The sequence below is a fragment of the Gastrolobium bilobum genome, unplaced genomic scaffold, assembly GCF_033153095.1.
Source record: "Gastrolobium bilobum isolate Gb01-03AN ecotype WA unplaced genomic scaffold, APGP_CSIRO_Gbil_v1 utg500, whole genome shotgun sequence".
Taxonomy (NCBI): domain Eukaryota; kingdom Viridiplantae; phylum Streptophyta; class Magnoliopsida; order Fabales; family Fabaceae; genus Gastrolobium; species Gastrolobium bilobum.
In genome coordinates, this window is record NW_026896335.1 from 917890 (window position 1) to 934870 (window position 16981).

At 32.9% G+C, this 16981-nt stretch overlaps 1 protein-coding gene and 1 pseudogene across 1 annotated transcript; both read right to left on the minus strand.

Moving 5' to 3' along the window:
* Positions 1-1309: 1309 nt before the first annotated feature.
* On the minus strand, positions 1310-4098 carry LOC133299187 (cysteine-rich receptor-like protein kinase 44; annotated as a pseudogene).
* A 7105-nt stretch (positions 4099-11203) lies between these two features.
* LOC133299188 (cysteine-rich receptor-like protein kinase 10) lies at positions 11204-14089 on the minus strand. The gene is made up of 7 exons (XM_061498630.1): positions 13278-14089; positions 13089-13195; positions 12802-12923; positions 12507-12717; positions 12114-12345; positions 11881-12031; positions 11204-11512 (listed from the first exon to the last, which is right to left on the minus strand). The coding sequence occupies exons 1-7, from the start codon at positions 14087-14089 to the stop codon at positions 11204-11206; spliced, it is 1944 nt and encodes a 647-aa protein (XP_061354614.1).
* Positions 14090-16981: the final 2892 nt, after the last annotated feature.

Genomic DNA, 16981 nt, shown 5'->3' on the forward strand with positions numbered 1-16981 from the left:
CGCATGAGCTCAGTTTTGTATTTAAAAACAAGTTCATTAGCCAGAATAAAATAAGCTGTTGCACAATATTGTTTCTGATGTTTGTTTTTCTCATAAAAGATCAACAATTATCTTCCAAATGGGCCTAATTGGGCAGCAATATAGATTTTAGCGTGACCCTAATTTTTTATGATGAATGGACCCGATAGACACAACTCTTTTCTGGATAATTGGCTAGGTTTATGTTGAGAAAAATCCCGGAGAGAAAGACCATAGCATCTTATTTTCTCATTTTTTTTTCCATTTTCCGCCGATTTTGTAATGATTCAAGAAGATACACACAACCATAACTTTGATTTATTATTATTTGATATTTTATAATCACATGCATAATTCATTTCTTTAAATTTAAAGTAAACACCATTTTTAGTCCCTGTAAATATTTACGAAGTCCTTTTTAGTCCTGGCAGTAAAAAAAGACCAAATTGGTCCCTGAAATTACAAAAATAGGGCCATGTTAGTCCTTATGTCAACTCTCAAATATGTAGAGTGGCCCTTTTCTTGTATTTTCAGGGACCAATTTGGTCCTTTTTTATTGACAGGAACTGAAAAGGACTTCGTAGATATTGCCAGGGACTAAAAAGAGAGTTTACTCTTAAATCTATCAGAGATGGGCAAGGAGAGGCCTTGTGCCCACAGTGGAAAAGAAAGACGAACCATGCACTCATCGTACCATATCACTGCCTTTTTGGACATTGAGCACTGTGAGCGCAGTTGCTGGGTTGCGTTCACCACGCATTGTCGACATAACTGAGAGGGCACATCACCCCTGCACATGAAAGGTCCAAACACCGTGTCTGAGGGGATCTTCCGGCGACGGTGGTGTTGTAGAATTCGGTGTTGCCGGTACCATTGGAAGATAAGGAACCGAGAAGGGTCTTTAGGTCCAGTTGGTAGGCACTGATGACGGTGGTGTTTGTTTCATTTTCTCGGTTGATTTATTTCGATTATAACGTATTGGAAACTGGAAAAGTTTAAACAAAATACAAAAGAAAAGAAAAGAAGAAAGTTCAACATGTTATATAGAAAATCGTGAGTTAAGATTAAAGTGAAAACGTGTACGGATCTGGATGCAATCAGGTCTCTATACTGTTGTTGACGTATTTTAAAGCTACAAAACAGCAAGCTCCTAAAAGTTCTATGTACGAGTGGAAAATCTCACGTAACAAGTACACACCTAGAGTATACACAGTTCATAAAACATGTCCCAATTTCTATGCTACTGTCAATAATGCATTGTAGCACCCCTAGGTTGTAACAAAATGTGATATCAACGTGGCAAAGTACTAGACAAAATAATCTCATTAATGGAAGGATTTGTTGGCGTAGATGAATCGCTATGAAGCACCCTGCCCATAGAAAATGCTGGTTATCTTGGTTGGGGAAGAGCAATTGATTCACTTCCTAGGAGAACCACCACATCTGACATGGTGGGCCTGAGTTCAGGATCTTCCTGCACACACAGAAGCCCAATGTGCATGCACCTTAGAACATCATTGGAAAGACATGATTCCAATAACACAGGATCCACAAATTCCAATTCTTTCCCTTCATTCCACAGCCGCCATGCCTGTCATAGTTTGAATTAAAAAAAGTTATATATACTACAATTGAGGATTTACTAACAAGTAAATCAAGTGTTTGATTCATGAAATTACATATGCCAGCAGTGTCTGAGCAATTTCAGTGAAGTAAGAGCCGCTATTTTTTTTGCCGCTGATGATTTCGAGCAAGATCACACCATAGCTGAAGACATCAGATTTAACGGAGAACAAACCCTCCATTGCATACTCTGGAGCCATATATCCACTATTTTGTACGTCAGCATAGGTTCATTAGTTCAGTTCATGAAAAATAGCATGTCACATAAAATATTATGGCAATAACAGAAAATTAAACAAGGGTGAAAGTTTTGCCTTACTATGTTCCCACAACTCTTTTCGTGTTTGCTGCATTCTGATTCTCAGAAAATATCCTGGCCATGCCAAAATCTGATATTTTAGCAACTAGTTCATGGTCCAACAACACATTGCTTGGCTTTAGGTCTCTGTGAATGATTTTAAGCCGAGACTCCTTGTGAAGATAAAGCAGTCCTCTGGCTATGCTGCTGATAATGCCATAGCATGTCTTCCAATCAAGTTTGGAACGTTTTTGTGGATCTTGAATAATAAAGAACCAGGGTCAATTGAATGTTATCTTGTGTAAAACCAATCAACGATACATGTGGAAGGTTTATGAAAAGGTAAGAAACCGAACAAACCAGAGATAAATTGATCAAGGCTTTTGTTTGACATGAATTCATATATGAGTAGCTTTTCCTCTCCCTCTAAGACTCAGCCAAACAGCCTCACCAAATTCCTATGTTGAAGTTTGGCAAGTAGTTTGACCTCATTTTTGAATTCCTCTATTCCTTGCCAAGACTTTGTTGATAATCTTTTAACTGCTATTTCATTACCATCTGGCAGAACACCCTGCAATTTGAATTCCAAAATCCAACATGATGACATGACTGTTAACCAGGCACTAAAAGAACTCTAGTGGATTATATTACCTTGTACACTGCACCAAACCCTCCATATCCCAGCTTATTTGTATCAGAAAAGTCATCAGTAGCGGCCTTAACTGTTGCGAACTTCATGAACAGTTCATCAGAACTAATCAAGTCACCTTCTTGTGTAATTTCTACATTCTTGGGGCTAGCTAACTCTTGTAATCGATTCATTTCGCTTTTTTCTTCATCTGTTTCATTTTATAGTTAAAGACACAAAAAGAAAAGAAATAAAAGAGAACTGAGGGTTGCAGTTCTTGTATGGATTTTATGAAAATGAATTACAATTATAGAAGTTCACCTCTGTCTGTATCCTTTTTTCGCCAGAAGCAAACAGTGCACAGCCCAATAAGAACTGCTAATGTCAAAATTGACCCACATATAGTCAACACAAACATCCAGGGCTTCCATTTCCCTCTTCCTTGTAAATTGAAACAAGCTTCTATCAATTTCTTTTTGACATGATGGATGAAATTAGGATGATGCTACAATCCTAATTTCACACCCCTCATTAACTACTTTTAATTTCAATTTTCTTAAATTATTATTCATGAAATGTGAATAAACAAATAGGAACAAAATATATTAAGATTAAACTTGAACAAAAATTAATCTATTAGTCAACTTTGGGATATTTTTGAAATAGGATTTAAAAGCAAGCAGTGAAACTGAAAAGTATGAATAATTTCTTTGATGTATAGATGCAAATTGTCAGATTTAATAACCTTACCTTTGGAAGTTGGGTAAATCAACGGGTATGCTGATGAAGTATTAAAGAACTCAGACGATTCGAACCTCATATTGCAAGTCCTACTAACAATCATCCCTCCTTCCCGGTAGGAACAGCATGCAGTAAGGTCCGTTAATGCAGAACTCAAACAACTACTACAGTCTGTTTCAGAAATGTCCCTGGTACACTGGACTAGTCCATAAATTGTCTTCGTCCCAGAGAAGTCAATTTCCCCAGCTGCAAACATGTTCTTAGCAGGAATAAAAGCAGCCTCATATGAGAGATTGTTCATTAAGTAAGTCAAGAATTTATCAAATCCAATAGGATCTGAGACATTCTTCTCCTGATCATTATGCGGTGGATACTTTCCAGTATAAACCATCCTTGATATAAACATCTGAAAGGAGTACCGAACTTGGCAAAGTTCATACCATATCATTGCGTCTTCACTGGTGCACCGATTCATTATATCTTGGCTTGCTTTCTCAATGCATTCCTTGCAAACTGTGGAGTTAGTGATGTCCCCTCTGCAGAGTGCTTGTCCATACACTTGGTCTGGCCCTTCTCCTATAGATGTGTTATAGAAACCTGCCTCTGAAGCGGTGTCGGAGGACAACAACCCCAGAAGAAGCTTGAGGTTACTGTGGAATGAACTATTGGTGGTGTAAAATGGGAATTCTTTCGGACAATAGATATCAATAAGGTCTGCACCAAAAACGCTGTGGATAGATAACATAAAAATGATGAACAAAAGCATAGCTGAAGGTCTATCTTTGTCCATTATCCCAATATCACATCAATCACCTTTTCGGCCAAAAGACGACAATTATATTGGAGCAGGTTAGTTAAGATATTCTGACTTTTGAAGCATTGATATTCTTAATAATGGAATGGAGATTTACCTCTCACAACTGGGTTAGAAAAAGCATGGAAATTTCCATTCTTGAAATTGATATTGACTGGAATTAAGTACTGACTATTGATAGTTTTGAGAAATCTTGAGCAGAAAATCGCTGGAACCACGAGATCCTTGGCTCAACACAAAGCTGGTTAACGTTGTTATTATTATTATTATTATTTTTCTCGTGATCTCTCCCAAACTTATTGCTAGCATAGCGATGGATATCTTACGATACACGGTAATATATGATTCACAATTCCAACAATATATATAAGAAAGGAGTTTATATTGAACGATATAATATGATATGATATAATAAATGTATCATACAATACAAAAATCAAATCAAAATCTTTAATTTTTAATATAATAAAAAAAATAAAAACTTGATTTGCGATTTAAATTATGATTTGATACAATTCACTATACATAATACAAAAAATGGGTCAAACGATGCACGTTACATATTGATCCAACAACTTTGATTGCTAGTTACTAGTCTTTCTTTTTGCCATTTGATATAAGGATTTGTGATATGTATTGCACCTAAGCATTGATGCAGTCATATAATACTACATCGTTTTATAATATGAAAACATTAAATATAAAGAATCATAATCATATAAATATAGAAATAATTATATTATATTTATTTTTTACAATTAATTTTGAAGTCAAACTTTCTTTATCACAATTAAAACGATATATACAGTAACAAATACAAATAATATTTCCATTTTCTTTTAAAAAAAATTTAGTTGACAGTACCAAATGTTATATAGAGTAACAATACAAATAATAAATCCTTGATATAATATACTTGTTAATAATTTAGGTTTCATCCTTTGATTTCAGTCACATCATAGGGCGGCCAAGATTGATGAGGCTTGATTTAAAGAATATGGAGAAGGCATCTCTTGACTACTGTAGCCATTAAGTCATATATATTAGAGTAAATATTATTTTTCCTCCTTAGCAAATTTTACGATACCTATTTTAATCCTTAATAAATAAAAAGATTATTTGTGGTCCTTAAAAAATTTAAAATGGACTCATTTAGTTGAAATCGTGGTCTCTCATAAATTCAAAAAAGACTCACATTAGTCTCTCAAAATAACTAAAATGGGTCCACTTTGAATTTTTTAGAGACTACGAATAGCCTTTTTATTTGCTAGGGACTAAATCGGGTATTATAAAATTTACTGAGGACTAAAAATGATATTTACTCTGTATATTATATAGAATTAGTACTTCAATGAAGTCTAGATTTATTATTTTAAAAAATCGTCACAATATAGTACTACTATGTCATCAAAATTAAAAGAATCTAAATTATTATTAACCTTAGTTGTATTATGAAGTTGCTGAACTAATCTTCCAATACTTTCTTTTTCAGAAAGAATTGTGCTAATTTTTTTTAGATCTGATTGCAAGACTAATGCAACTTTAATTTGAAACTTTAAGATGGAATAGAGAAAATATTCTTGATAGGGCTGCTAGGGCAGAAACTCACCTCATGTGGTTATTTCTTAATTATTTACTACCCTAATTATGTTGTGTGTTTACGATATACTATCCAGCTTGCGCATGTATAAGAGAAAAACCCTAAATTCTTTTGAAGACTTTTGACCGTCTTCCTGTATAAGAGGAATTTCACCGGCCCGAATCAAAAAACGCAAGGTAATAATTCTTCCTTACACAATATGTTTATAGAATGTATAAGAGGGATTTCGATTTCACCCTAATCAAAAAATATAAGGTGCCAATTCTTCCTTTCGTGTTGTCACATGACCGCCTCTAATAAACCAAAAAAATCTAATATACCGTAATACCGATGTTCCACCGATAAGAATATAACATCTGTCTTGACATGTTTTTTAACGAGAGAAAAAAAAATACAACAACTTAATATTATATTTATGTATTTCGAGAATATATAATTTGTAATTTTATTTTGAATGAGAGTAGTATCAACTACCTAATATGACAATAGTACTGAAAATGTTCTCTTAACAAACATGCTCGATCAATTGTGTTGTTATTAAATTAACATTAAATTTATGAGTCAAATAATAAGTAGTATATAAATAAGGGAAATGATATTGTAACAATCAAATTGTGTTACTATCATGTTACTACCAATCAACATCATCGTTAGATCAATTATGTTGATCCAACAGTTATATTTATTTTCATCTTTGTATGGTTATAATTCTCCATATTTAAAGTGAAAGCATTAAATATATAAAATCATAACTATACAAAGGTAGAAATAAATATAAAATATTAAATTTAAGAAATCATAACCATACAAAGATAAAAATAAATATAACTGTTGGATAAACACAATCGATCTAACGGTGAGATTGATTTGTAGTAATATAGTAGTAACACAACTTGGTTATTACAATATCCTTCTCTCATAAATAATTATGATTTCTAATTTGTATAATTATGAGTCAAATAACACACAGAAGAATTTCTTGCAGCCATCACCATCAGATCTACTCCATGAATACTCGAGCATAACACGCATTAATCAAATATACACATGTATGTTGATATCGTATTTGATACTTTTCTATACATAGAATTTGAGAAATTCACATAACTTTGGGCTTAGCCCTGCTAATTTTTTCCGACTATCCATTTTAAGACTTTTTATGGCACAACCTCCACAGCTTAACCAAATCCTCATATGGATGCGGTAAATTATTTAGGAAAATATGTGTGTTCAGAAAGTTAAATCATTTTAAAAGAAAAATAAAAATAAATCACGAGAGAGAGAGCAGGGTCTTTTTTTTTTTTCTTTTTCCTCTTTCTCTCCCATGATCTATTTTTATCTATCTCTTAAAAGACCATCATTTTTTTTTTTTAGGTAAAGACCATCATTTTAAATTACACATACTTTTCCCAATTTTTAATGTGGTTTATATAGGAGGTTGTTGTTATATAAATTGAATATTGAATTTTAAATTTAAATTTTGAATTTAATTTAGAGCATTTCATTTTGATTTAGAATTTAATGTAATTTAGAGCATATTTACTTTTTGATATCTACACTCTTGCTAATTTCATTGAAATATTGACTATAAATAGGCTCAAAAATTACAAATTATAAATGAATTTGAATTGGCGACAACACGTAACTAAACCAACTCGCAATCAGCTCTTATTATGTTAAATAAAAAACATAATAAGCTCTTATTATATTAAGTTTTAAATTCAAAATTCAAAATAGACATAAATATGGCGACAACATGTAACCAACTCTCAACCAGTTTTCATTATATTAAATACAAAACTCAATCAGCTCATATTACATTAAATTCTATATTTAAAATTTAAAATAGACATAAATATGCTCATCATCAACCTTTCGTGTTGTGTCGCTAATAAACATGCTCGATCAATTGTGGTGTTATTAAATTAATATTAAATTTATGAGTCAAATAATAATGTCTATAAATAATTATGATTTGTAATTTGTATAAATTCAAAAATATCAAAATTATTAACAATAACTACAATTTTATGATTTTTTTATAAATATTTAAATATTTAATATCATTTAAATTGGGTAAGTGATAATTTATAATTGCTATAATTTCATTTTTTTTTTTACGATTAATCAATATCTTACTATTATTTTATTTTCAACCGATCTATTAGAAATCGGGAGAAGTAAGAGGCAAAAATTTAAAACAGTTGGAATACTTGAAATATATCAAATATTTGGACTTTTTATTATTATTATAATACAATTTAAATATTTGTCAAAATAATATAATTTTAAAATTATTTACTAATTTGATATAATTTAGTCCGCTTGAACGAGACTAAGATGTCATCGTGAGTCTTGATGGGCCCACAAGTGAGATTGGCATATGGATGTAGTGTTATCATATACGACTTAAATCGGCCTGGTCATCTAACAAGTTCAAGTCTAGTTTCGGACAAGTCATATATTAGGCTCGATGAAATTCGATTCGAATTCGTCGGATTTTATCAAAACTGGTGGCTCAGTCGGTTCATCAAAATCGACATGTCATGTATTTTTTATAAAAAAAACTATATGTTGATAAATATCTTATAATTATTAAGGGTTTGGTGTTTGTCATTTTAAATGACATAAGTTATGTCATTTTAGGAGAGAGATAGACACAGAAAAACGGAAATCATGGGAGAGAGAAAGTGGATGGTTTTTTTAATTTAAAATTCAAATTTTCTGTGTCTGTATCTCTCTTAAAATGATATAACTTTCTGTCATTTAAAATGACAAACACTTTTCTCAATTATTAAACATGATTATTTGAGAATATTGTTGAAAATAATCAAGTATGAGTTGTAAAGAAGTACCACATAGACTAGACATAGACCAAATGATGACAATATAAGTGTGAAAGACCCATAAACCTGCAGCTGCAGCCTTAAGGTTTTGGGTTAAGATGTGGTGTCGGTTCACTTATTATGGTTTGTCATTTGGCTCATTGGTGAATGTATCCTTTGCAAAGGGTTTTGGGGTCCCTCGTTCCATTCCCAACAGTGGTATTAGAGCCAACGATCTGGGCCAAGTGTTTGGAAGGCATCTGCAGAAGTCTAGTGTGACCCTAATATTTAAAGAGAAAAAAAAAGACTTCCACAGAAGTTGACCTTAGAGTAAGAATGATATTGGGCCTCACACTTGAGGGAGGATGTTGGAAATAATCACGTGTGAGTGAGTGGTGGTGAAGTAAGTTCCACATAGGCTAGACAATAACATAGACCAAATGATGACCATATAAGTGCAAAAAGACCCATAAACCTACAGTCTTAATATTTTGGGTTGAGATAAGTGTGAGTGAGTGGTGGTGAAGTAAGTTTCACATAGGCTAGACAATAACATAGACCAAGTGATGACCATATAAGTGCAAAAAGACCCATAAACCTACAGCCTTAAGATTTTGGGTTGAGATGTAGTGTTGGCCCACTTATTGTGGTTTATCGCTTGGCCCATGGATGTATCCCTTGCCAAGAGTTTTGGACTCCCTCGTACCATTCTTAACAGATATTTGGTAGAGAAGTCATATGTGGTTACTTCATATTTTGAATTTTCCTTTTTTTTTTGTTTATTTCTTATATTGTATATGTGATTATGAATATAACTTTTTTTTTATTCCTACAAAATTATATATATTTATAGCTTTGCATGATAAATTTTTACATGTATTTACATATTTTTATATATAAAATATAGCTCTTCATATGTTAACTCAGGTCAACAGTTCAATCGAACTAATAACTCAATATCGGATGGAAGTATATATTCAAGAACCAACATAGTAGCCTGATCCAGCTTCACCAAACGAGAGTTGTTGGGATTAGCAACTTGTAAATTTATTTAATTTTTTTTTTTACAATATTCACTAATTTCGGAAGTGACAAACTGACGTCTTCTCACTCTTGTACAATTTTTGTCTCATTTATGAATGAAAATGGGGTTTTTGACCTAATACATGTAAATTTTAAAAAAATTTACCTTTGTTGACGAAATATTTTATCGGACCAATGCAAAAAAATGCGTTTCAGGTGATTACGCGTTTAGTCGCACATCTGACACATACGCATTTCTGACAAATCTGATCACGTCTGTACCAGGTACGTGTCTAAACACGTTTGTACCAGGTGCGCATTTCTGACTGTGACGCGACTATGCCACAAAATACGTGCCTGAATATGACGCATCTTAGTATTGTACTCGTTAGTCTTGTCAGAAACGCGTACATGATACAGACGTGTTCAGACACGTATCTAGTACAAACGGGTTCAGATTTATCAGAAACGCGCATGTGTAAGATACGTGACTAAACGCATAACCACCTGAAATAAGTCTTCCTGCATTAGTTTGGTAAAATATTTGGTCAATGAACTAAACACGTGGATTTTTTTGAAATTCACATTTTTTGGGTCAAAAATCCATGAAAATGGTGTGAAACAAATGAAACCAAAATTTATTTTATAACTTACAAAGATAAAGTAGAAATCTTATATCTTACCCGTCAGGGTATGTTTGGTATTGATTACTGAAAAAATGGTACGAATATTAGTTTTCTTAAAATTTTATGAAAAAACTATTTGGTAAGTTTTGTGAACGTATGTTTGGTTAATAATAAAATATTTTTAGAAATATGAGATGAATTTACAAAAAAATAACCTCATAATTTGTAACTACACTTACACATGAGTACAATGCAAATCAGCGACTTCTTTACTCGGTGACTATTCTGCACACTGTTCATCTTTTTCTTGAATACTCCCATATCGTGTTTTTTGTACTAAACTGTCATCCTCTTGTTGTGCCATCCCATATCCCCCATCTACTTCAATTCATGTGAAAGACTAGGTTTCCAGCATCTTCAGAAACAGATTTACTAGAATAAGCCGGAAGACTAGATTTAATCTGCAGCAATGTTTCAGAATCAAGAGGAAGAAGACCAAACAGGGCAGTGGCAATTTGAAGAGAAGTGCTTGCTTTCATGGAAGAATTGCGACATAAATAAGAGAACAAATTACATCTCAAGTTCTGAACTCCTCGATCTTCATATCATCCACCAATATCAACTCCAAGCCTGATAAGTATAACATTGAACCAACAAATCCAACTTTGTGTGGAACAACACCATGGAAAGATGAAGTCATACGTTTTTAGGGCTCATGAGGGTATTTTTGACTGACAAATGTGTGAATGCTTTCCCAGTGAGTGGGGAAAAAAAATAGCATGTGGAAGTTGGTATTTTCAATCGATAGTGTAAAATAAAATTCAGGGAATAAAATTTTCTCAGAAAATATTTACCTTTTATTTGTACCAAACGTGGAAATAAAAGTTTCTCGATACTACTTTCCCGAGCAACCAAAATAATACCTTGTATCAAACAGCTCTTATTGTAATTGAATTATATCAATACATAAACATTTATTTTACAAGTAAATCCAAATAGTAAAACATTCACCGGGGCAATATAATATCAGAAACAGTCAAGAAATTGACTGAGCAATCTTGGCAATGTGGGTCATTAAGATCATTAGCTCTGAATCTCCCTACCGAGAAAGGTGGCCGTTCTGGTTGGCCAAGCGATGATGATTCATTCCTCAACATCAAAACAACCCTAGACATGGTTGGCCTATCAGATGCATCTTCTTGAACACATAGCAGTCCAATACTCATGAGTCTCAAAAACTGATCTTCGGAGCATGAATCCAATAACAAAGGATCCTTTAACTCCGTCCCCTTTCCCTCATTCCATAGATGCCATGCCTACAAAATGATTCATCGTGTTTTTTTTTTTTTTTGGTACATTGCCAGGAGGTATCCCCATTCAACCTTCTCCGGGCACCATGTCCTCGGGGTACGGCCCGTTTGGGCTAGCCCCTCATTGTAACAGTGGGTGCACTAAGCTTCGCAACCGGAGAAAGGACGAGACTAATTCCCCAACCGAAGATTTTTGACTTATCCTCTGGCCCCCAAAGATTTTCCAAGAAACTGCTTGAGGCAAGATTTGATCCCTTCCCCAAGCAATCCCTTGGGAGCTCAGCTGCCAACTGAGCTACCCTTGGGGGTTAATGATTCATCATGTTAAGAAAACAATTTTCACACATTTAGCAGATTTTGAGGTAGACACTTACGTATGATAGAAGGCTGGGATTGCTTCTAGAGTGATCGAAACCCGCATTACGTGTCCCCGTAATGATCTCAAGTAATAGTACTCCAAAGCCGAACACATCAGATTTTATGGAATATAATCCCTCCATTGCATATTCTGGAGCCATATATCCACTTCAAATTGGAACTAAATTAATTTAAGCAAGTAAATATATACGTTAAGGGGAAATTTTCATGCAAGGAAATAAGTGCTTACTATGTGCCAACTAATGTAACAGTGTTAGCTTCACCTTCACTTCCAGCAAATATCCTTGCCATTCCAAAGTCTGAGATTTTTGGATTCATGTCATGGTCCAACAACACATTACTTGCTTTTAGATCTCTATGAATTATTTTAAGTCGAGAATCTTCATGAAGATAAAGAATCCCCTTTGCTATTCCACTTATTATATCGAGGCGTTTGGTCCAATCCAGCCGTGCACGTTGCTCTTGATCTATCCATATTCCACATGCACAAAAATGTAAATATGAAGTTCCCCATGAATTGTAAAATGAATGTTATTATCAATCTAATTTTTAATTGTTGAATTTTATTCCAATCAAATTGGTTGTTCCATCCTTAAAAAGGAGGAGGAAAGAATATACGTACCAAAAAGGACATCTTCAAGGCTACCATTCGGCAAAAATTCATAAACAAGAAGCTTCTCTTCTCCATCTACACAAAATCCCAGAAGCTTTACAATATTTTTGTGTTGAAGTTTATTTATCAGCTGAACCTCGTTTATGAATTCCTCTGATCCCTGCACAGAGCAAGTTGAGAGCCTCTTGATTGCTACTTCCCGGCCATTAACAAGTATACCCTTCAAAAAAAAAAAAATTAACGGGTGAATTTTAGAAAACATTCATGTAAGAAAGGGTGAACTTTTAACTTGAATTTTATTTACCTTGTAAACAGGACCAAAGCCACCTTGTCCAAGCTTATTTAAATCAGAAAAATTTTGAGTAGCCACACAAAGAGAATCAAGATCAATATAAGGGAGGTTCTCATATATTTTGTCATTTCTTTCTCGAATATTCTGGTGATGAAGTGATGATTTACTCCGCTGACAAAAGTTCTGAAGGTTCATTAGATGATTGTCTATCCAATTCTTACCTAAAGACAAAACAACAAAATGAGTTAGGAGAAGAAAAGAATTTAGAAACCTGAACAGACCTTCCAATAAAATCTTACTTTGCTTATTCCTTTTATTCCTGAAAAAGTATACGCAGCAAATGGAAAATATTGTCGCCAAGCCCACCACAACTATAATGCCTGTAATCATCCATATCTTGCTTGAACTGTCTGCATAAAGGAAAGGATCAATCGAATGCAGCTTTGAATGATTGTTGCCTATAATATGTTTTAGACCATTGTTAAAACTTGAAGTGACTTGAAATGCTTACTTCTTTGGTAACTGCCGGATGAAGAACCTGTGGTGTGGTTTCTGATGCACCAAGATAAAACGGATAAAACTCATATCTCAAATAACAGCTACGACTCAGAACTCTTGCACCGATGGAGCCATAGCAACAACCTGGTATATCTTTTATGGCACTTTGCAGGCAACTATTGCAATCATTGGCTGATAAATCTCTGCTGCACTGCACTAAGGCATATATGATTTTATCTTCAAAAGGGACTTCTCCAGTAGCATACATGTTTGCCGAAACATTAAAAGATGCCATATCAGTGATATTACTCAATATCTTATTCACAGCATATTGGAATTTCTCTGGTTCTGAAATATTCTGTTGATTATCTTTGCCAATGTTACCTGTGACATTCAACCTACCCATGAAATTGTTATTGGAATAACGTAATTGGCATACCTCCTCCCATACAACTGCTTCTTCTGCTTGAGGGCAGAGTTTGACGATGTCCTCTATTGCCGTGGCTAAGCAATTCTTGCAAGTTTCATTTGAAACATAGTCGAGGCACATGTAGAGGCCATATACTCTATCTGAGGCAACCCCAAAAGAAGTATTATAGGATTTGGAGATTGAAGCATTGGAGGGTAAAGAGAAGAGGAGATTGTTTAGATTGTTTTGAAAGGAACTTCCATTTTCGTAGTTGCTGCTTGTGGAACAAATTTCATATGGAGGGTCGGCAAAGGCAACCTCTGAAAGAGAAGCAAGAGAACAAAGAAGAAGGAAGAATTGAATGGATTTGGAAACCATTAGAGAATGAATCATTCTTTTCTTTTCTTTTTCCTTCTGATTCTGAATAAGTTGGCAATCCAATTTCAATATTTCTTCTTTCAGCATTCTTCTGCTTAGAAAAAAGACGTCACAATTCCCGAGAAGCTGCTAAACTGGTGATTAATTCAAACTGATCAAAGACAAAGAACTATGACAAAGGCATGGTTGGACTTCAACCAACTAGCTTTGTTCACAGGAAAATGTTTCTGCGTGTACTTCTGGTTTTTAGATTTGAATACTGCACTAAGGAAGCAAAGAAATTAGATACTGAGTAAATTGCATACAAAATTTAGGGTTTAAAAATGAAAACTGAAACCGAAAAACAAACTATGGTACCTCAGTTGCGACAGGAAATCTAAGCAGGGGGTGGATGCATGTGTTCGATCGTCGTCTCTAATACAGTGAAGTTGTTCAAAGTTTGAATCACCAGAATCGGATTAGTCATAAGCAATGAACCCAAGGTTATTGAATTGCAATTGAAGGATTTTTTGTATTGTATGATGAATCATAAGATACTTAAATATAATAAAAAATTTAAAAATATATAATATAATTGATATCATATAAATCAAACTCCAAAAAGATACAATAAGCAAAATACATAAGTAACTAGAGTACAAATCAATTATTTTTCTATTTATCAATCATTAATACTAATATTATCACTATTATCACTATCATTACTAATCAATTATTCTCTTCCAAAAAAGATCCTTTTAGCTTTTTTTTAATTTAAATTATAAATCAAATCAAATCTTTATTTTTATTTTTAATATTAAAAATTGCAAATTTTGATTTAATTTTTATATCTAAGATACACTTATCGTATCGTACGACGCAGTATAATATCGTTCGATACAAATCCATTTCTGATACACCTCACGATACATATTACTTGGCTTGTGAATCGTATCGTATCATATCGTATCATGTATCATAAGATACTGATAACTATGGATAAACCAATCGGAGTATTTTCGGAAAAAAAAATGAAAACAGAAATAAATTCTTCGGTTGACCCGTAAGCTCCAATCATTGTGTGAGAAACAGACTGTTAAAATAAAATCAATGAATAAAATCAAAGTATAATAGATAAGCAAGACATGTCACTGATGATGAGAGGAAGGGGGGGGGGGGGGGGGGGGGGGGGGGGGGGGGGGAACTGCCAATTGGTTTCAGAACCAATTTCACCAGAGCATAGTGGCATTGACATAGCTAGTAGTATTATAAAAAAATCACAAGCAAATAGAGTGTAAAATAGGCTGGGCAATATTCGTCAGGTTTAGTTGAAATAAATCGAGTCTATATAAATATTTTAAGTTTGGTCTATTCAACAGGGATTATATAAGTTAAATTATAAAACTAACCTGAAAAATTCAAAAGGTCAATGTTAGGTTTAACAGCTTATTTAAGTTTAACAAATTTTCAACATCTATAAAAAATTATTAAAAATAAATGAAAAAAACTTATTTTAGTAACTAATTTATTAAATTTTTATTTTATTTTATTTTAATAAAAAATTACAATCTAAGGCGGTCTATAGTAGATAAAGCTTTGCAAGAGGAGACTTATAACTTATCTTTTAAATGAATTTTTTCAAGACTTGAATCTGTTTTATTTTACTGAATATATTAGGTAATGTTTGATAATGCAAGCTAAGTCATAGGCCCCCAATAAGTGACATGATTAATTTATACATCCACAAACAGACAAATTTTATTTAGGGAAAATGAATAAATATGGAAAAAGAGCTTTATATACTTCTTTACATAGCTTCTTTTATTCCTTATATAGTTTTGCTTTGTAATTTATATACCCTTTTTTCCTTGGTTCATTATATTCTTTGGATCTAGATCCTCTAATGTGAAAAATCACATGATCATGTCATGTGGGAAATCATAACCATACAAAGGTAGATCAATGGTAATAAAGGAGGAGAGAGAAAATATATTAAAATAGGTAGTTATAAAATCATAACCGTTGATTTACTTTTGTATGGTTGTAATCTTCTCACATGACCATGTCATGTTTTTTTTTCACATTAGAGGATCCATTTCCATATTCTTTCAAGAAAATGAAGTCCAGTTAAATTTATCATATTTACAATCAAATTAATCGTCGTTAAATTAGTATTAGATTCAATGCCCAACAACCAATCCTTATAATTTTAATTTTTCACTCTTCTTCTCCCATCCTCTCTCGATTTGTTAGGATATGATCCTAGTCAGATCCTATAATTCAAATGCAAATATGATCCTAGTCAGATCCTAGACATTTGAATTATAGGACGACTAGGATCATATTTGTATTTGAATTATAGGATGACTAGGATCATATCACATTTGAATTATAGGATGATATTACTATTTGTATTTATGTTTGATTTGAATCATCATGTTATTATTTGCATTTAAGTTTAGATTTGAATCATGAGATTACTAATTATATTTTGTAATTTTGTATAGCTGTCTTATAATCTTATTCATTTCCTTATAGCTCTTCATTTGTATTTATAGGAAGATTCAATCAATGACAAATTAAATCAGTTCAATAAAATTTGTATTACGATCCCCTCTTTTTGGGTTTGCAATCTAAAACATTGTTACGCAAAAAGAAGATTAAAAAAGAATACAAATTTCTCAGTCTCAACCATTTCGTAGAATTGGGGTTTCAATTTTTTCCTTCTGTTTGTTTTTCTTTATTATTTTTTTGTCATTTATGCAATTCGAATCACAATTTGAATTATAGAATGACTAGGATTTAAATATAATCATATCTGCATTTGAATTATAGGATAATGTTACTATTTACATTTATGTTCAAATTAATTTGAGTCATCATGTTATTATTTGCATTTAAGTTTAGATTTAAATCATGACATTACTA